This window comes from Moschus berezovskii, chromosome 24 (assembly GCF_049115385.1).
Source record: "Moschus berezovskii isolate FMDL1 chromosome 24, NW_MosBer_1.0, whole genome shotgun sequence".
NCBI classification, from domain to species: Eukaryota; Metazoa; Chordata; class Mammalia; order Artiodactyla; family Moschidae; genus Moschus; species Moschus berezovskii.
In genome coordinates this window covers 1,306,002-1,326,393 of record NC_142483.1, presented here as the reverse complement: position 1 = coordinate 1,326,393, position 20,392 = coordinate 1,306,002, and the positions used below count along the sequence as shown (strand labels likewise).

The 20,392-nt window shown below is 58.8% G+C and overlaps 1 protein-coding gene across 2 annotated transcripts in view; it reads right to left on the bottom strand.

Annotated features, from left to right (window-relative positions):
* EEFSEC (eukaryotic elongation factor, selenocysteine-tRNA specific) overlaps positions 1-20,392 on the bottom strand; it is a 115,590-nt gene that overhangs the window by 41,998 nt on the left and 53,200 nt on the right. For both annotated transcript variants that reach the window (XM_088831894.1, XM_088831893.1), the window contains exon 4: positions 19,535-19,699. In XM_088831894.1, coding sequence (XP_088688020.1) covers positions 19,535-19,699 — 165 coding nt within the window. The remainder of the gene's footprint in view (positions 1-19,534; positions 19,700-20,392) is intronic.

The window sequence follows — 20,392 nt, the reverse complement described above, 5'->3', positions numbered from 1 at the left end:
CATGACACAGGCCACGTTCTCCCCCAACAATGCAATAAAAACGCTAAATGCACAACCAAATGAACAGGAAAAAAAAAAACCCAACTGGGAAACAAAGATTTTCTCATTAGACAACTCTCGGGTCAGAGGAAGGCTGGAAACAGAAGTGGTGGAATATCTAGAAAGTAGCGCGAAACACGGAGGGGAAGGCGACTGGGATGGGGCTAAGGGGCAGACGCGGCCTCTGGCCTCCCCGTCAGGGAGCCAGAGGAGAAGAGAGCCGACCCGGGCGGAGGGGCACGGAGCAGAGACAAAGGCCCACGTGGTTCATTCAGAAAAGGAAACGACAGAGTGGGTGGACAACTGTGAAAGCAAATCTCTTAAAAGCTGGTAAAGCAGAGACAAAATACGAGAGAGAAAAACGGAATGACAGCACAGAAAAAATTAAGAGGCTTCACTCACAACACTCGATGCAAGTAAATTTGAAGATAAAACTGAAATAGAAAATTTTCTAGTAAAATCTTTTACCAAAAAGAAGAGATGGAAATCAAGAAAACCAACAAAAAAGAAAAAAGTTTACAGTTACCAAAGTGCTAACCCCCCAAACGCACAAAGTTCAGATGGTTTCAGAGACCTTCAGCCTGCTAAGGAACATACAACTTATTTAAACTGTTTAGGAAGAATAAAGAAGGAAAGCTTCCAAGTTCTTTCCGTGAAGCTGGTATTCTGATTCTCAAACCTGAAGTGACAAAAGCTGACACTAGACCTTGTGATCATGACCCCTAACACAAACACTGCGACGACTGCAGTGGCAAATACAGCTCGGCGGAACTTTAAAATGATGACACGCTGCGACTGAGCAGGGCACACCCGGGGCTGCAGCACGAGCGCCACTGCTGACGTGAAAAAGCAGGTCAGAAGCTGGAAAGCGCCGACCGCCCCGCAAGACTCCAAAGACGGCTTCCCCGACGCTCGACAGTGCAACCTGACTGTAGAAGAGGAGCGGAAGTGCTCAGCTGCTTCCGAGAGAAGGAGGACAGACGGTGGTACACGCGGAGTCTCCTTTGGGTGAACACTCGGCACATTCTGATCACAGTGACAATCCAAGGACCTGCCACTGAGCACTGTTCTGGGACCACTGAGCACGTAAAAAGACAAAAGCAGGAAAGGGGGGTCTAAGCATTGCAAACAAAGAGGGGAATTGTCCCTGTTTGCAAAAGATATAATTATATACCTAGAAAACTCAAGAGAATCCGTGGGGAAAAATAATAAAAACTGCAGAGAAGTCTGTTTCAGTAAAGTGGTGTATTACTCATCAAAATTAAAAAATCAACAGTCTTTCTGTACAAAGACAAATTAAAAATTACAATGAAAGGAACGATCGAATTGATAAGAGCAACCAAAAAGATAAAATGCTTAGGTGAAAACTGAAGGAATGCGTAGGATCTATTTGAAGAAAACTCTGAATCTCCAGTGAATGGGAAGACACACAGTGCCGTCAGACAGGAAGCCTAGAGATTATAAAGACGTAAACTCTCTTTGAATTAGTCTACATTCAGCTCTATTTCAATTACAATATCAAAACTGCTTTTTGGAAATTGAAAAAATGATATTAAAGTTCATCTGAAAAATAAACAGGCAGCTACAAAGATGCTGAGAAAAAACAGGACTGGGATTGGGAAGAGGCAGAAACAGCCTCAGCTGCTAACGCCTGTGAATAGGAAGCTGAAAGAGAACCAGAGCCAGAGAGGGGAGAAGTGGTTTGACTGGAGGACAGAGAACAAACCAGTGGAAACAACAGCGCAGCGCAGCAAAGCTCAGAGAAGCATTTAAACTGAAACCAAGGTGCTGTTCCACATGGCGCTGGCACCACCGTTCTGCTGTATGAAAACAAAGTCCAGGAGTAACTGCAAAGAAGTGAGCGAATAAAAACCAACTTCAGAAGCAAGCGTGAGCCTGTCGCTGCGAAGGCCGCGCCGAGAGGGGCAGAGCGCACAACGCAGTCCTGAGGGCCGGCACGTCAGGCCACGAAACCATGTGGAAAGGACCAGACGCATGGGCGGGCAGGGACCAGTAACTCACAGCGCAGCAGACACGGCTGAGCTGCTCATGGTGGAGGGTTTACAGTCATTAACGTGAGAGAGATAGCCGGTGCAGAGACGGCAGAGGCTGCCCACAGGTAATTCACCGACAGCAAAACACAAATGGCCAATAAACACACACAGAGATGAGCTCGCCCGTAAGCTAGGGGAGTGGCACTTTGCGGGATCTGGTAGGGAAAGCGTGACTGATGGGGATAGAGGTCTGCGATCGGTGGTCTCTCGAGAGACTGCAGGGATGCCACTTCACATCCCTCTGCTGAAGGCAGGTGAGGCGGTAAGCATCAAAACTGTAAATGCAGGATCACACCGCGGAGGACTGGTCCATGGGTATTCTCACACAAGTCCATCGGGGCGTCCACAGCAGCCCATTATGCAGCATCGGCTGTAATTTTTAAGAGGACAGCTGTCCGTCAACAGGGGTAAGCAGCGGCTGGAAAAGACGTGGTATATTCACACGGCACGCTGCATAGCAAGCAGCTAACAGGGAGACAGGTGTGAACACGCATGCCACAATCGCCTCAAAGGGTACAGCGATGAACAAAACGCAAGCACCTTTCTGAGTGTGATTACTCACAGAACTGTACACACATATATGCATGTGTGCGGACACACACGCACACAGACACACACAGACATGCACGCACACAGACACACACACACACATAGACATGCACACACACACACAGACACATGCACACACAGACACACACAGAGATACACGCACACACACACAGACATGCACATACACAGACACACAGAGACACACACACACAGACACACAGAGACACACACACAGACATACACACACAGACACACAGAGACACACACACACACAGACACACAAAGACACACACATACACGCACACACAGACACACACACACATACACGCACAGACACACACACACACAGACACACATACACACACACACAGAGACACACACACATACAGAGCTGTGTGTACGCCAACACTGCCTAAAATTGTTTCTGAGAAAAATTTAGAGAAGTCAGCAAGCCTGGCTGGGGTGGGTCTGGGGTGGGGGGTGGGCTGGAGGGAATCCACTCTTCAGCTGTAACCTTTGTGCTGTTCGAGGGCTGTGAGCAGGTACATGACTGGCCTTACAGAAACGTCCAGGAGCATCTGAGAAATGAGATGCTGGACCATTTTCTCTTTTTCTTTTCTGTGCAAGACACTTTTTTCTTATAAGCCACACTTTTTTTCACATAATTATTTTAGGATGTTAATTTTTTTAATCGCATGGCTGAGATCAGAACACTGCATCGTAGGGCCGCCCTCTCCTGCCATCAGCGTCGCTGGGGTAGGGGAGTTGACAACCCACCACGTTCCTTTCCCTGCTTTGTGAACATGGCCGCCAGGGTCGCCCTGTTTTAGTACAGGCCTGTGATTAGAGCTACATGAATGCTATGCTCTAAGTGATAATAGGAGCTAAGCACGATTAAAACAGCATCTTTCTACTGCAGAAGGACCAGGGAGTCCATCGCTCTGGGGACACCTTCCCACCTGCCCCCGACCCCATCCCCCATTTGGACCAGGATGATAAATGCTGCGCCAAGAAAGTTATCATTATGACCAATCCGCCAGGAAATGGAGGGAAATGATTTAATTTTGACAACTAAATGAGCTTTGACAAATGACTTAACTAACACTCTAACCAACTTGCCCTGATAAAAATCGGGCAGTTTTTCCCCTTCGATGAGAAAATTCGTCTTCTTTAAGTAGAAGTCAGAAGCCACCCGGGCCCGGGGTCAGCGGCCACTCTGCAGAGCCCACCTGCCCTGTGCCCTGCTGGCCCTGAGACGACCCAGCCCCCCTACGTCACCCGGGGCCCTGGTCCCCCTGTCCCCACAGCCTAAGGAGGCTGGAGGTCGGGACGCAGGGGTGGCCGTCCAAAGCGGACCCTGGGCTTGGGCGATGGGTTGTGGGAGTGGGGAGGAGCGCGGGGGCTGGCAACTGGCCCCGCCCCCACAGACGCCCGTCCTGGGCCCGGGCACACGGCCCCTGGGTCCTCGGCCACTCCGGGTGGGCACAGCACGGGTCACCGCATGGCCCTGACGGGGCACACCCCTGGCCGGATCAAGCCTCCTCAGAAGCTACTGCAGCGCCCGACACTGAATAACATAATCACACAGTTCGTTTCAGGACCTTGGTATCATGACTGCAGCTTCTCAAGACTCAGAGTGCTCGACACACACAGGGAGCGTGTGGCCTCTGTGCGGGCTGACTCCCTGGGGCCACACACACAGCCAGCAAACACTCAGAAATCGGCAGGGCGGCTGGGAGCTCCTGCGCCAGGGTTTCCAGTGCAACGGGGATGCCACCGGCTTTGGGTCCAGCGTCTGGGAGAAGGGCCAGGAGACCCAGGTCGGTAGCTTCATGCACCACGTGTCTGCTGTGCTGGTGTTTTCAGCTCTTAGAGGATGCACCCTTCCAACCACGGGAGAGCCCCGGGACTAAGGCCTGCAGCCTGAGCATGAAGCCCCACCCCACGCCCGGCGCGGCCCCGGGAAGTGGAGGTCGGGAGGCAGGGAGCCCTGGGATCTGCGAGGAAAGGGTGCAGACACTCCAGATCACCTGGGCTCTCGAGCTCTCGGCGCCCAGGGCTGCCCCTCCACTGTGAGGTCGGAAGGCTCTCTGCCTCTTCACACAGGGAAGCCCTAGAGACAGAGGTGGAGGCCCTGCAGAACCCAAGTCATCGGGAAGCTGTCAAATCTAACCGCAACCAAGGAATGGGGGGCCGGAACGGAAACCTCCACCTCCCAGTCTCAGCGAGCCTCACAGGCCAGCCCATGCCTCCCTGACCTCCCTGCCCCCTGCCCACCATGATGAGCAGACACCGACCGCTCCATCGGCCCCCACAATGCACTCTGGTCTCCCAGGAGCTCTGCCTAGCCTCGGGGGCCCTGGGTGAGGCCCTGCCTGGTGACGCAGAGCATGAGGCCAGCTGGGCAGCGGCAGAGGCCACAGGTGCCCGCCGCCCGGGGCCCTGTAGGCAATGCACTCCGCAGGGTGGCTTGGCCTCTGGCGGTCACTGCACGAGGCTGCCGGAGGGCAGACGTGGTGGGTACAGGGCGGGTGCGGGAAGGAGGGGCGGCCCCACGAGCGCCCGGGGCTTGAGAGCACATGTGCAGGCCTCGGAGGCCAGGCCGCGAGAAGAGACGAGGTCGGCTCCTGGGGACGCCCCACGGTGGTGGCCCAGGGTGGTCAGCTCAGGCTCTGCCTTGGCCTCTGCCCCACCACCTCCCCACCAGGGAGGCCGGGAGACCGGACCCCACAGGCTACGTCCCCAGGTCCTGTCTACTGGTCCCAGGGTGGGCTTGGGGTGTTCCCAGGGTGCCCACTGCAGCCTCAGCAGAGTGATGAGGGAAGCGCTGGCCTGAGAGGGGGCATCCCCTCTAGCTCTGCCAGGACCCTGCCCCCAGAGGCCCCGGACCAGGTCAGCCCTAGAGATCGGGGCCAGCCCACTGCCACTTTCCGTCCTCCCCGCCGAGAGACGTGTGTGGGGGCTGAGGACCACGCTGGACACACTGCTGTGGGCCTGCTCTCCCCTTGCAGGGTCCCACACGTCCCACGGGTCTGTGGGCAGGGGGACCGCCAGGCTGTGGAGAGGAGAGAATGTCCTGGTGTCCATCACCCCTGGGACCCCCGCAGTGATGAGGGTGGCTCTGCTGCATCGAGGGGCGTCTGGTTAGTGCTGTGACCTGAGAGGAGTCAGCCTGGAGCCACGCAACCCCTTCAAGTGTGCGTCCTTCCTTGTCTCCCACCCCAACCCCAGCCCCGAGGAAGAGCCAAGAAAGTCTGAAAAGAGCAGTGACTGTAGGAAGGCCACGGTGTGCAGTTGGGGATTGTTGACTTTGCAAACAAACCAATGGCAATAAATTATGCTGAACTTTTAATAAGATGCACATCATATTAGGCCTGTATTTTTGCCAAAAGAGAAAAAAACGATGGGGGAAGTAGAGAGAGAAAAATGCCTTGAAGTAAAGATCACAAAAGGGTTTCCTGTTATGAGATGCGGATGCATTTCCTTGACCAGAAACAGACTGATCAAAATGCCAAATCAGAAATTACGAAAACTACAAACAGGTGACAGGCTTGAACTCGCTTCCTCTGCTGCCCGGCCCCGAGGGCAGCCTGGGGGTCAGCGCAGCTTAGGGAGTGGACAGCGGCCTGCGTCTGGCAGCACCAAGGGCCAGCACTGGGCAGGACACATCTCAGGGCGCCTGGACCCCCGAAAGGCAGTCCTGGAACAGGCCCCCTTTGCTTCACTCGAGTCTGGACGCCCGAATGAAACACCCCCTGACCAAGCACGTCCCCGTGAGGGGACATGGGCGCACACACCGTGGCCACACGATGCCCCCACCCGCCCAGCCCACGGGACGTGCCCGCTGGGGGCACAGCATAGGCCTGAAGTGCACACAAGAGGCACTCGGTCAAAATGGCAACTGTACGTAACAGGGGGGCCGTCTGGGTCTCTGCTCTGAAATGGTGACTACGCAGACAGAAGGCCACGCGTCGGAGCGCAGCCTCAGCCGTTCCCTGCTCCTGCGTGTCCGCACACGCTGCTGTCCGGGAAGCCCTTCCCTCCTCTGCTGGGTGACGCCAGAGTGGCCACTGGTCTTTAAGGGACGGTCCTCAAGCCCCCGGGGTCCCCCCCCGGCAGACCTAAGCTTCAGAGCAGGGCCAGCCACAGCCTCTCCGTGAGGAGCAGAGAGATGAGCCTCCGTCAGCTTGCGTCCAGGGCGCACACGTGATGGAGCGGACTCGCTTTTCCCTCTAAGCTCCCCTGATGAGGACGAACTTTCGGGAAGACGTGGCTCTCCCCACCAGCCCTTCAGATGCCAGGTCCTGGTGGGTCAGCCCCAGGGCACAGCACGGGCTCTGGGGAGAAGAAGTCCAGCCCGGCCCTGGGAGGGTCAGCCCCGGGCACAGCACAGGCTCTGTGGGGGAGGATGTAGTAGGCACCTGGCCAAGGCCCCCAGCCTGGCCCCGGGGGGCTCTCCACCTGAGCACGCCCGGGGGGCACTGGCACAGTCCGCCCACAGGGGCCTGGGTCTGGGCAGGGTGCAGCCGTGGGCACGGAGCAGCCTTCTCGTTATTTCTTACTACTTTGAGGCAGGAGAAAATAAGGCAAAAAGGTAGGAAAGGGTCATATGTGTTTCCAGGAAACATGACTGTTTACAAAGAAAGTCGTAAGGATTCCACAAAACAAGCACTAGATTCAACAGGTGGACGTCAGCAAGATTGCAGGATACGGGATCAACATAGAGAAACCGGATTTATTTCTTCACTCAACAGCAAACAGAACATTTTAAAGAACCGTTTAAACAGCATCAGGCAAAATACTTGGTGATAGATTCAATGAAACACTGCAAAACTCTGCACTGAACACAACAAAACACTGCTGAGAGAAAATAAAGGCCTAAAGCAATGGAAAGGCATGCCATGTTCATGGATTGGAATATTCGATATTTACAAAATGCCAATTGTCCCCAAAGTGTTCCATGGAGTCCATACAAATGACAAGCAAAATTCCAGTACGTATTTTTTTAAAAATAAGTTGATTTGAAATTTTACATGGATGCAAAGAACCTAGAAAGGCAAAAAGAAAAAAGAAAAAAATTCTAAAAAGAACAAAAAGACTCACTGTTTACAAAATTCACTACAAAGCTACAGTACTCAAGGCAGACTAGGATTAGAATAAGAGTAGACAAATGAACAGTACAGAACAGGGTCTACACACAAACCTGACATGTTAACTAATTCTTTTCTACAAAGATCCCACTGCAATTCAGTGGGAAAGGCAAATCTTTTCAATAAATGGTAATGAAAAAATATGAAAAAAAATAATAAACTTCAATCCCTTCTTCATCTCATACAAGGAAATTAATCTGGGATGGAACATAGAACAGAACATGGAATATACAGCTAAAACTATAAAGTTTCCAGAAGAAAAACATAGAATATATTCCTAACTGTGGGGTGGGCACACACAAAGATTTCTTAGACAAAAAAAAAGACAAGCCATGTACTTGAAAATCGATGAACTGAAGTTCTCAAAATTAAAAACCTTCGAAAGATGTCATCAAGAAAATGAAAAGGCCAGCTACTGCCTGAGAGGAGTCACCTCAATACACGTTATCTGACAAAGGACACATGTGTGAATAAACAGGAGCCTCAGAGCCACAGAGAGATGGAAAACCAGTACAGAGATGCGTGAAGGGCTGAGCAGTCACCCCAAGACGACCGACCGCCAACACGCACGCCAGAGGACCGCGTCCCGCTTCTTCCATTGCGGGGGGCAGCCCGTGGTGCTGGGCTGGGGGGTGAGCACAGGCCGCGGGGGGCGCGGGCGGCTCTGCGCCATTACTACGCGCTGGGGAGAAAAGAAGGTAGAGCTCGGTCCTCAGTCTGTCTTAGGAGACAGAGCTTCCACGGGAAAAGCCAAGGCACTAAACAGAGAGCTTACCAAGGACTCATCAAGGGAAGAACAGGTGCAGGGCCTGAGAGCGCACTCACTCCTGGAAAGAGACTGGAGACGGCCAAGGGAGGGACACACGTGTCTCGTCTTCGCGGAGCTTGGACTTTTCCATCAGGAGAAAGCCACCACCTACTTTTTCAACAATTAGAAACTAAGGTTAATGACAGACTGGAGGGGGTGTTTCACCATCTGATCTGCCAAGCTAGCTCTCAGAGCTCACACTGTCTGCAAGAACGGCAACCTTCCTGCAGCCAGGGGTTGGGGCTCAGGGCCAGTACGTACCCATGGACTGAAACAGCGCCCGGGGCCTGGGCTCACAGTCTAGCAAAAGTAGCTCAGCAGACAGGGAGCTGGATGCAGGGAGGGCGGTGGGGGCTGGGGGCTGGGCGGGTCCCTGTGTGACGGGGCTCCACTGAGCTCACGTCGGTCTGGATGCACCTGCGTGGCCAGGTGGAGACAGAGACGGACGGACACACGTGTGTCTGTAATTACTGACGTGTGCGCACAGCTTGTGTGCACACTTGGTCACCCAGCTCAGGAGGGCGAGAGGCCCAGGCGTAGGGACAGCCCAGCTCCAGCCCCTGGCCTCTGCACCCCGCGCTCCTCAAGGAAGCAATGGGCTCCCTGCAGAAACGGCTGACCCCGGGGCTGGGCAGGGCGCCCGCGGCAGCCTGCAGCCCCAGGAGTGAAGGAAGGACTCAGAAAGCACAGCACAGGGCTCGTCCGGGGGACACAGGAGCCTGACAAGTGGGGACAGCTGAACAGCAGGGTAAGGAGGGACCACGCTACAGCCCAGCATACGAGATGTGGACACACGCTGAACAAGCCAACAGTGAGAAGCGACAGTTCTCCCGTAAAAAAGAATCCAAGCAGTTTACACACACGCCTCCCCCAGGAGGGACACCTTCATGCCCCTCCCACCCCCACCTCGCTCAAGGAGCTTCCAGTGTGTGTGGGGTGGAGACAGACCCCAGACAGACCCCTCCGGATGGGCAAGAGCCCCCGGAGGCCGACACAAGCGGTGGGAACTCCAGGAAGAACAGCACGAGTCCTGGGAGCCGCACACGACGGGTGGGTCTGGGACAAACGCCACCCCCACAGGATGCAGGTGGGAGCAGCAGCACAGGCGCAAGACCGCTGCCCGGGGCCCGAGACAGAGCAACAGACGCGCTACCACGGGGGGCACACCTCTGCGGGGCAGGCGTCTGCGGCAGCCCCAGATGGGAAAGCGTGCAGCCGGCTGAGCACACTCTCGGGCTCACGGGTGTTATCCAGCTCCCCCTCCAACTTAACGATGTAAGGGTGTTGGCTAAACTACAAGGAAGTGCACAGAGGCACAGGAAAGGCGCCGAAGCTCGACGCAGGCTTGAGGACGGCAGGAAGGGGCCGGAGAAGCAGGGTGGTGTCCACAGTGAGAGGCCGAGCGTGGAGAGGTGCCTCACGCACACACACGCACACACGCGCGCACACGCACACACACATGCACACACACGCACACACACATGCACACACAGCACACATGCACACGCACACGCGCACACACGCACACGCAACACAACACACACACGCACACACACGCACACACAGACACATGCACACAGCACACATGCACGCACACACGTGCACACACGCACACAGAGCACACACGTGCACACACCCTCACACATGTGCACACACGCACACACACGTACACGCACACACACAGAGCACACACACACACGCACACACACGTACACGCACACACACAGAGCACATGCACACACGCGCACATACATGTGTGCACACATACACACACGCACAGAGCACACACAAGCGCACACACCCTCACACACACATGCACACACAGCACACACATGCACACACACACATGTACACACACGCACACACAGCACACACAGCACGCCCCACGGCTCTGTAGAAAGCAAGGCCTCCTCTTTAAACTCTTCATGGCCTCACTCTGCCCACGGCTCCAGGGACCTGCCGTCCAGGAGGCCTCCGTCCGCTTCTGCTCTGGATGTCGGCGGGCCAGCTGTCTGCCCGGACGTCTCGGGCACCTTCTCCCAGCCCCACCCGCCCGCATCCAGGGCGTCGCTTGCTGGGCACGGCCATCCTCTCCCAGCACCACCCTGGACCGAACCTCCACCATCCCTCGCCAGGACCAGCCAGCTCGCCACTCCCACTCTGGCCCCCACAGTCTGACTTCTCCCCTCTCCTCCTCTGATAACACCCTTCAGGGGTCCCTTGCTCTTGGGGTTAAGGCAAATGGGAGGGTTCCCCCTCATGAGGCGACCCCAGGAGTGCCCAGAAGCCCACCTGGACCCTCTCTCACACCTGGCCTCTGCAAGCAGCCCCATGGCCTGAACAGTGAATCCCCTCCCACTGGACAGGCTACCAGGGTCCCCATGAACAGTGCACCATGGACCGTCCCCTCTCCCGCTGGACAGGCTACCAGGGCCCCATGAACAGTGCAGCATGGACCATCCCCTCTCCCCACTGGAAAGGCTACCAGGGCCCCCTTCAGAGAAGCAAACAGGCCACACATGTCAACGCCAACCCTGCAATGTCCACTGGTTCATCTAAATGAGCTGAGTCATCATGCGCCGATGAAATTATATGCAGTATTCTAGGAAGAACTAAGATGTTCAAGGAAGGAGAGGAGTATAAAATACATTGTAGAAAGATTCCCAAACTCAGATAAAGACATAATTACTTTTGGGCTGTACAGTCAGCTTCACAGCTGCACAATCTCTATCTACATATGAAATGGAACAGCACACAGGTTGTGTGTGTGGGAGAACACGGGGCCAAACGCGGACCAGGGCCCCATGCATCACGCTGTCTCCCGGGTCTGCACGCCCTTGAGCTGGCCGACGGTGCCGACAAAGGGGCCCAGGTGGGACTGGAGGTCACCTCCACATCCTTTTCAGAAACTTCAAATTTTTACTGATGAGCATTTTTTTAATCTGAAGAAAACATTAAGACGTGAGTCTCCCCGCTCACATCTGGGGAGAAAGGAAGCTGTCTCCAACCCCCCCAGCTGGAACTCCCTCTGCTGGTCCCAGGCTGGGGGAGGAAGCGGGTTCCTGCAGGCCAGGGGTTGGGGGTGGCCACATCACACGGCCATCATGTCAGGGACCCCAGCCCCATCACTGGGAGACTGCAACCATGCCTGGGTCCAGCCTCAGACAGCATCCCGGGCCTGGGGACAGCATCCTGGGCCTGGGGAACACAGCATCATGCAGTGTCACTGGAAATGAGGACTGAGCACAGCTCGAGGGGCTCCTGGGAGCCGGAGTTGGCCCAAGGCCACGCCACACGGAGCAGAGCGAAGCCCAGACTCGGAGGGGCCTCGACAGCCTGAGGGGAGCAGACCCAGTGCCAGGTCAGGCCGTTCCTCCGCGTGGGACCCTGTCTCAGGTAAGCCAACCCCAGAGAGCCGACCCCCACACTCCTCTGGGCACAGCGCCCCTCAGAGCAGGAAGGGCTTTCTGAGCAGCCCCAACTGTGCACAGTGGGTCCCAATGGCAGGAGATGCATCTGTGGAAGAAATTCGCTGCAGGCGCCGGGGCAGGAAGCAGCTCACCTAGCCAGGAGCCCCGCTCAGGCCCAGAGCTCCACCACACTCCCCTGGCTGGGTCTCCCAAGGTCAGCGCCCAGCTTCTCCCACCCTGCCACTGCTAGCTCCTGGACGACAGTGCTCTCCCCACCGCAGCCCCAGACCCCCAGTGTGCCGTGTGTGTTCTAGGGCCCTGAGGGGTGTGCACGGAGCCTGTGCGTGTGTGTGTGCGTGCGTGCGTGCACGCGGCCGAGCGGGGCTCAGGCGCATGTCTGCTTCCAATCGTGCTGGAACAATTCACCTGATAAACAAAAACAGATCCAAAATAACCTTTGGCAAGCGGCATGTTTTTAAAAGAAAGAGAAGGTCCGAGTGAACTGGCAAGGGCGATGCTTAAGCAAACAGACACGGTCAAGCCAGACATCCAGGCTGTACTTCAAAAGTGCTCGCTGCTCCCGTGACCCACGGCTGGGAAGGGGCTGAAGCGCGGGCACGCCGGGCCCGACACGGGCACGCCTGACCTGATGCGGGCAGGCCAGCACCTCCGGCCGCTGGGGGCAGCGCTTCATCAGGTCAGACCGTCTCCTCCAGTGGCCTCTGGGTGGCGGACAGTGAGGGTCAGTGGGCAGCACAGGACCCTATGGGGGCATCTCCCCCTCCGGGAAACAGTCAAGTTCACGAGGCGGGCCCTTTGGAAATCTGTTCGGGCCCGCAAGCCAAGTCAGACCTGGGCCCGGCTGCCCGCTCCAGCTTGCACTGAGGCGGCAGGCTGCCCGGCACGGGGCCCAGCACCAGCGGCCGCCTCCCTGGGGGCCGCCCGCCCCCACTCAGCAGGGTTAGGGGCTGGGCCGCCCGCTTGTCCGCAGGTGAGGGCCCGGGGCTGAGGGAGGGGCAGAGACAGATGCACAGGACAGAAGCCGCTCCTGCGCTGAGTCTGGTTTTCCTTCCCTAAAAGCCACACGGGGGACACGAGTACCAGCTTGTTGTAAAGGTCTGAACGCCAAGCACCGGGACGAGAACACGGAAGCCTCTCTGCGCCCTGATTCCGCCCTCCCCCAAGAGGGACCCATGACGTAGTGCCCGCCTGGAGCCGCGTCTCAGGTCTCTCCTGACCAGGTTACATGCAAACACGTGTGTGCGCACACGCTTTCCCACACGGCTGGAACCACGCCGCACACGCGTGCGACCTCTTCACAGACAGAATGTGCCGAGGGCCCAGCGCAGACCAGCGGGCACCCACGCCCCTGCCTCTCCACCCACACGGACGCCACCCTGTGGGGGGCGCTCACCCGTGGACACCCTGCGCTCCCTGGCTGCTGCCCTGGATGTGGTGGCCGGTCCTCCCAGGAAGCAAGGTCTACAGGCCCCATGGCAACCGGGGGACACTGACCAGGCAGAGGGGTCCTGGGGCCCGCACAGAGCTGTAACTGGCAGAGGGTCCTGGGCCCCGCACAGAGCTGTAACTGGCAGAGGGTCCTGGGCCCCGCACAGAGCCATAACCAGCAGAGGGTCCTGGGGCCCTGCACAGAGCTGTAACTGGCAGAGGGTCCAGGCCCGTACAGAGCCGTAACCGGCAGAGGGTCCTGGGCCCCGCACAGAGCTGTAACTGGCAGAGGGTCCTGGGGCCCTGCACAGAGCTGTAACTGGCAGAGGGTCCCAGGCCCGCACAGAGCTGTAACCGGGGACGCTGACCAGGCAGAGGGTCCCAGGCCCACACAGAGCTGTAACTGGCAGAGGGTCCCAGGCCTGCACAGAGCCGTAACTGGCAGAGGGTCCTGGGCCCCGCACAGAGCTGTAACTGGCAGAGGGTCCCGGGCCCCGCACAGAGCTGTAATCGGGGACACTGACCAGGAAGAGCTGTACCTGGGGACCAGGTCCCACCCCCACTCTGCTTCCTTCCACTCCCGAGATCCTGGGCGAGTCGCCCGTTCCTGTAGACCGTGTGGCCACCTTGTTCTCTAGCAAACATTTCCCACGTGCTCGTCCCGGTCAGTGCCCTGAAGGGTGCGTCTGGCAGTTGAGTGACCAGAGACGCCCCAGCACCCCGACGGGGGCGGGGGGGCTCCCGTGATGGGTGGGTGGGGCCCAGGGCTGAGCGTGGTCCGACCGCAGCACCTGAAGGGTTAAGCGGGCCTGTCGGGCCCTTCCTGCCGCAAGGACTGCATTAGGCGGGAGATGGGCCGCGTCTGGATCGCATTAGCGGAGCTCTGCTTGGCAGTGTTCCCTGGCGGGCGGCCTCCCTCCCTGCCCGACCACTCGCCGCAGCTCAAAGCAAATACCAGGATCCACATATAAACCCGCGCACTCCCTCCTGTCTCTTAGCCCCGGCTCGAATAAAACAAACTCTTAAACTCCTGACCTTCCGCCCAGTCACCCTGCTTGTTTCTGGCGGCGGCAGCATCGCGGGGGCTGGGGCACGGCAGCCCTCCCTGCAGCTGGACGCTTCGCAGACCGGCACGGGCACTGCACCGGGCAGGCCGGGGCAGCTCCGCCCGAGGTCGGCCCGGGGGCCTGTCACCCCGGACAGTGTAAACAGCCCCGGGAGGACCCTCCCTCCTTCCTGAGGTGCCCACGTGGGGCCTCTCAGACCTCACCTTGCAGAGCAGACAGCTCCCACGCCAGGGCCAGGAGGAGGGCTGGGGGCCTCCAGGCATCAGGAAGAAAACCTTAGGGCCACAGCTGTCTCTCCTCACCAGAGGCCCCCGCCAACAGTGCATGGACTCGTGCTTTCCCACATGTCTGAGCTTCAGCCCCGGGACCGCCCCTCTGACTGGATGCCCCTCAAAGACCCCAAACTTACTGAAATCCAGCCCATGCTCCCCTCCGCTTCTGCCCCACTGACTTCGCCTGGCTCCCCCTGCAAACTGGCCGCACCAGCCAGCCTGCTCTTCAAGCCAGAGGCCTGGGAGCTGTGCTGGGCGCGCCGGCCCCTGCACCCGGCCCCATCAGTCCAGCCCCGGGCTTGGGAATGCCACCTCCCAAACCGCTCTGAGGCCTACTGCACTGCTGCCGGCTGGACCCGGGTGCCCCGGACTGCTGGGCCACATGGCAGCCCCCCAGCCCCTGCAGCCTGTCCCTCTGCACGCACACACCCATGCTCTCCTCTGCGGCCTTCAGAGCCTCCTGCACGTTACAGGGACCACCGTCTTCAACAGGCTGAAACCGCTGTACCCCCAAGGTCTGCTCTCACTACCTCCCTGCCCGTCTGACTCGTCCCATCTTCGAGCATCAGCTAAAGTGCCCCTCCCCCACTCAGGTCGTCCCTTCACTAAGCTGCCTCTCAGCAGGGCCACTGCAGGCGTGTTGCCGGCTCAGCACCCAGTCCCGCCCCCCCGCCACCCTCACACGGGAACCTGTCCCCTGCTCTCCAGGAATCTGCCCGGTCACGAGGACCACAGTTCCATCCAGGTGCGCAGGCAGGAGGAGAGGGCACCTGTGCAGGAGGAGAGGGCGCGCGGGCAGGCACATGCAATAACCCACCGGACATGCCCTAACCTATACAACCCCGCGTATGTCCTCACACACGAGGGTCACTAACAGCAAGCAAGGATGTAACTGCGGCTGGCTCAGTCCCCCAAGGCTGGCTCGACTCTGATTTACCATTGCCCAGAAGCATCTCATTTAAGTACTTTTGAAAAGACAAAAAAAAAAAATCCCTACAATGGTCGGCATTTAAAAAAAATAAGAACAGGTGATACAATAAAGCATTTGAGCAAAACTTCAAACAAAAGCAGGCAAGTGCCTTTACTTTAGGGTGACATCTCACTTGCCATTTCCCCAAGAATATTACAAGTTGAAGCCTGTGCACAATTAAAGTGATGTTTATGGTGTTTTTTATCATTGTTTTATTTCTTAAAAGAAAGAATGATAAATACTCAGTGTAAATGGTACACTGGCTCTATGTACACTCAGGAAACACTCACCTTTCCTTGAATGAGGAAAGTAAACCACGAGGGTCACGGCAGCGCCAAGAGGACGGCAGGCAGGAGGGACCACGGCCCGGGCCGGGGGCTGGGCGAGGGGCCCGGCCGGCCTGGCACCACTCCCTCCCAGACGAACCTTCCGTACCAGGAAACGCCTAAGGAGGTAGGCACCAGGGCAGAGGGCTCGGCTGGGGCCGCAGCCCCGAGTGCCGAGCTTCCATCGGCACTGGGCCTGCTGGTTGGGGGCGCTGGGACGCGGGTCCTGCCCCGGGCCCGGGAAGCAGCATCTACACGGCCCTCTGAGGTCGTCAACTGCATCAAAAGCTGCTAAGAAACAAGCTGCCTATTCGCTCTCTGGCTTTCTTCCACTGCTTTGTTCACCGAACGGTTTCTGGAGCCTGCTCTGGGCTGGGCTCTGGGTCGGGTGCTGAAGGTGCAGAGCCGGGTGGACGCGGTCTCTGCCATGGAGGAGGTCCTTGAAGTGGGACCCACAGAAGAGACACACGTGGGGGCGCGTGGCCAGCCAGCCACCCAGGGCGCAGCCAGGAGCTTCCAGGAGAGACCCCAGCGGGTGGGCAGGGCGCAGGTGAGGCCCGGCCAGAGGCAGGGGTGGCGGTGGAGGACCGAGTCCCCCCGGAGTCCCGGCCTCGCCTCACCCCAGGGATCAGCTTCCCAGCAGAGGCAAGGGGAGGGGAGACGCCGCTGGGTCCCGTTTCAGGCAGTGTCTCCTCTGTGGGGTTTGAGTGAGAGGTGAGTCCACCTGCACGCAGACTTCATCTGGAGGAGTGTGCTATCGAGCCCTGAACTTCCTCTAAAAGCCTCACCACTAAACAGGTGTCCAAACCCCCCGGTGACAGCCATTCCTTATCACACCGACGTGGCTCTCAACGGACCCTCAGGCTTGGACGTGCACCCACTTCAGGGGCCCACTAGACGTGCTGCCCCGCACAACCAGGAGAGGACCCACACAGATCCACACAGATCCCTGCGCGTGGACCCACACAGATCCACGTTATGGCAGTGTCACACAGCAAGGCGGCCTCCAGTGCGGGGCCCTCTCCGCTACTCCCTGGTCAGGGACGGGGCCCTCGGGGTCTGGGCTGTGATGGCTGGTGGAGCAGACGGCGGTCAGGGACGGGGCCCTCGGGGTCTGGGCTGTGACGGCCGGTGGAGCAGACGGCCCTGCCTGTGGCCTGGCCTGGGTCTCTCTTCCTTTCCTCACGGCCTTCACCTCCGATGGGTCCTATGACACAGCCCTGATAGCAGGTCACCAGTGGACACGTCAGCAGCTAAGCCCCCAAGACTGCGTCTTACTGGAGGGCCCCCAGCCAAGCATGGAAGGGTCCCGGCAGCCTGAGGGGTGTGGGGTCTGGGGTTTAAGCCGTGTGATCTTGGTTCTCCTTCACCCGCCCTGAGCTAACAGGCCCCAGCTGGGGGCAGACACAGCCGGCAGGCGCGGGCCGGGATCTGGCGGGCTGCAGGCGGCCGGGAGGGGATGGGACTGTTTATCTGGAGGGGCCGGGCTGCACCGCCCAGGGAGTTCAGGCGGTCAGAGGTGTCCAAGGTGGTTAGGGAAGTCTGATGGGGATGTCGTGGCCTCGGGGCAGAGCCATCCAGTTCGGAGCCGGCCCTGCAGGGCCCCAGCGCCCGGGCACATGATGCTGAGGGGGGGCTCCCAGAGAGGTGGGCACAGTGCCCAGAGCCGGGCTTTGGCGCTGGTCAAGCGGCTTCAACTACTGGCTCCTCAGTCAAGGCCTTCCTCCGGGTCAGATGGGGTCACGGGGAGGAGCGGGAGAGCGGCGCTGGCCGTCAGCGAGCGCCAACCCACCCACAGAGCCCCGAGGCCCACGTCTCCCACCAGCAGCCCAGACGGTGAGCCGGTGAGCCATCTGTAACGCCACAGGAAGGGCCAGCCCGAGGCCCCAGCGGGTGGGAAGAGCTTCCTGACCTCAGGCTTGTCGTCTGAAATCCTCACTCACTCCTGGGACCAAGGCGGGTCACCCCAGGCTCGGCCGTAGGAGCAGTGGGAGAGCGTCCTCTTGCACCTCTGGAGGCATGTGGCCAAGGCCCAGGTGTTGGCCGGGTTGAGGCCCCGGGGCCTCCGACCGGACGTCCCCTACTCCTCCCGGCTGCAGGCGGCCGGGTGACCAGGGGCACCCCTGGGCTCAGGCTTCAGGGCCCCGATCTCAGCCCCCAGCGTCACATGCCCCCTCCTTGAGTCCCTGTGTCACTGGACGCTTGTCATCGCGTGGAGAGCCCGCCCTGCCTAGGGTGAGAGCCTCACCTCTCTCCTGGAGGTTCTGGAGGGCACAGTGCTTGTTGGGGCACAAGCCACCTGCGACCGCCCACCCTCTGGTCCCCCAAACGCCACACCAGCTTGTTTGCAAAGCACCGTCACCCCTTCCAGTATCCAGATCCTCACCCCGTTACAGCCTTAACTCTAATGCGCTCCAAACTCCCCACTCAAAGTCACCAGCTCACGTCTCGCCGTCTAAGCCCCTAGATCCGGCCTGAATGGTCTGGGGTGCTCTGTTCCGGGCAAAACACCTCCCTGTGTGGATGGTGAAACTGGACAAGTTATCAGCTCTCACACGCAGGCACACAGAGAACGCAGAAGGAGCTTAGAGGTCATGTCCCGGGAAAGTCTGAAACCCAGCAAAACAAATCCCAGTGGGCGTCCGGGCCCGCCCTGCAGATGACCCTCCAGGCCCACGGAAGCCCCATGGGCCACATCCCTGGCCCCGGACCCAGCCGAGATGCATCCTCGGACACGCCACTGCCCTCCCCTTGCTTCCTCTGAGGACCAGAGACCTTCCCTGGGCCCGGAACGCCTGGTGGCCTTCCAGGCTCTCAGTAGCCCGTGTTCCCCACCCTGTATTCCCCAAGGACGAGAGAACGGGTGGCCTATCTGTGTTTCCTTCCCAGGAAACAAAGCCCCCGAGGCGAGGGATCAGGGCCACTGGACACTGGGCCGGAAGTGACCAGGAGGAGGGGTGGCAAGGACCCCCCGCTGCCACCCCAGGTCTCCACAGAGGACGCGGCACCTGCAGTGATGCTAGGAATGCGCCATCATCCAGGTGGCCCCAGACTGTCCTGCCCTGAGCAGCCAAGGTTCTGACTGCGTTTAACGTGAAATCCCTGCGGCGAAGCACGAGGGACTCGGGAATGAGCGCCCACACATCCTTGCCACCCTGACTCGGGGGCTTGCAGAAAGCGGAGGGGCTCTGCCCAGCGCATCACTCAGGGCCCGTGCTCCTGGGCCCGGGTGCCCCCGGGGGCCTCCCGTCTTCACCGAGAAGCCCCGCCTGCGAGGCTCCAGCCACCAGGTGCTGCTCTGAGCACGGAGGCAAGCGCGGGTTCCAGGCTGCGGGCAGGACGGACGGAGGGAAGCTGGGGCAGCGCCGGCCGGCAGCAGGGGCGCATGGGGGCTGCCACTCGAGAAGAGCCCAGAGGAAGAGGGGTGAGGCCAGACTGACCTTGAGGGCCGGGATCTCCACGCTGTCGCCGAGGCTGACGGAGCCCGACAGGACGGTCCCTGTCATCACGGTGCCCTGGCCTTTGATGGAGAAGCAGTGGTCCACGGACATGAGGAAAGGCCCCGAGGGGTCCCTTGTCGGGATGGAGATCTGGGACGTCAGGAGCTGGAAAGACAGGCTTGTGCCACACGCTGGCGGGCGGGGAGCTGGCGGGCAGGACGGAGACCCCCGCCCTCCTGGAGGCCACCTGACTCTTTCTACTTTGCTCCTTCCTGACTTAATTAGAGAAGGCACTGTCAAAAGCTGTCTGGTACTGAACGGCCCAGAGTCCTGGTCTTGCGGTAACGACTCTTTTGGAAAAAGACCAGAGTGTGTGAGCAGGCCTGGCCCGGAGGCTTCTGACAGGGATATACGAACACATCCGCGGCAGAAAGCACCGCCCCAGCATCACAGACCAGTGCGATCTGGAGCTGACGAAAAAGTCACCAAAGCTTCACTCAGAAATGGGTTTGCTAAGTCAGCAAAGTCTGCCCGGTATAATCACCGAAATGGAGGCTGCACGCATGGCCACACCCGGCCCAGGTCTGAGGCCCAGGGCAGGCGGACCTGAAGCCAATCCCGCCGGCCGACCTAGGTCTGCATGCCAGCTTCAGCTCCTGCTCACGGTGCGAGCCTGGGCAAGTCACTTGACCCGTCTGAGCCCCAGGCTCTCTCCTGCCAAGATGCAGATCAATACCTGAAGCCTCCCAAGGCTCGTTAATCGCGTGACCGCAAATGTCCACAGTCGCTAACGAGAGGAGCGCAGGGCGGCTCCCGGAACGTGACTGACCTCCCTGCCAGAAGCTCTGATGGGACGCC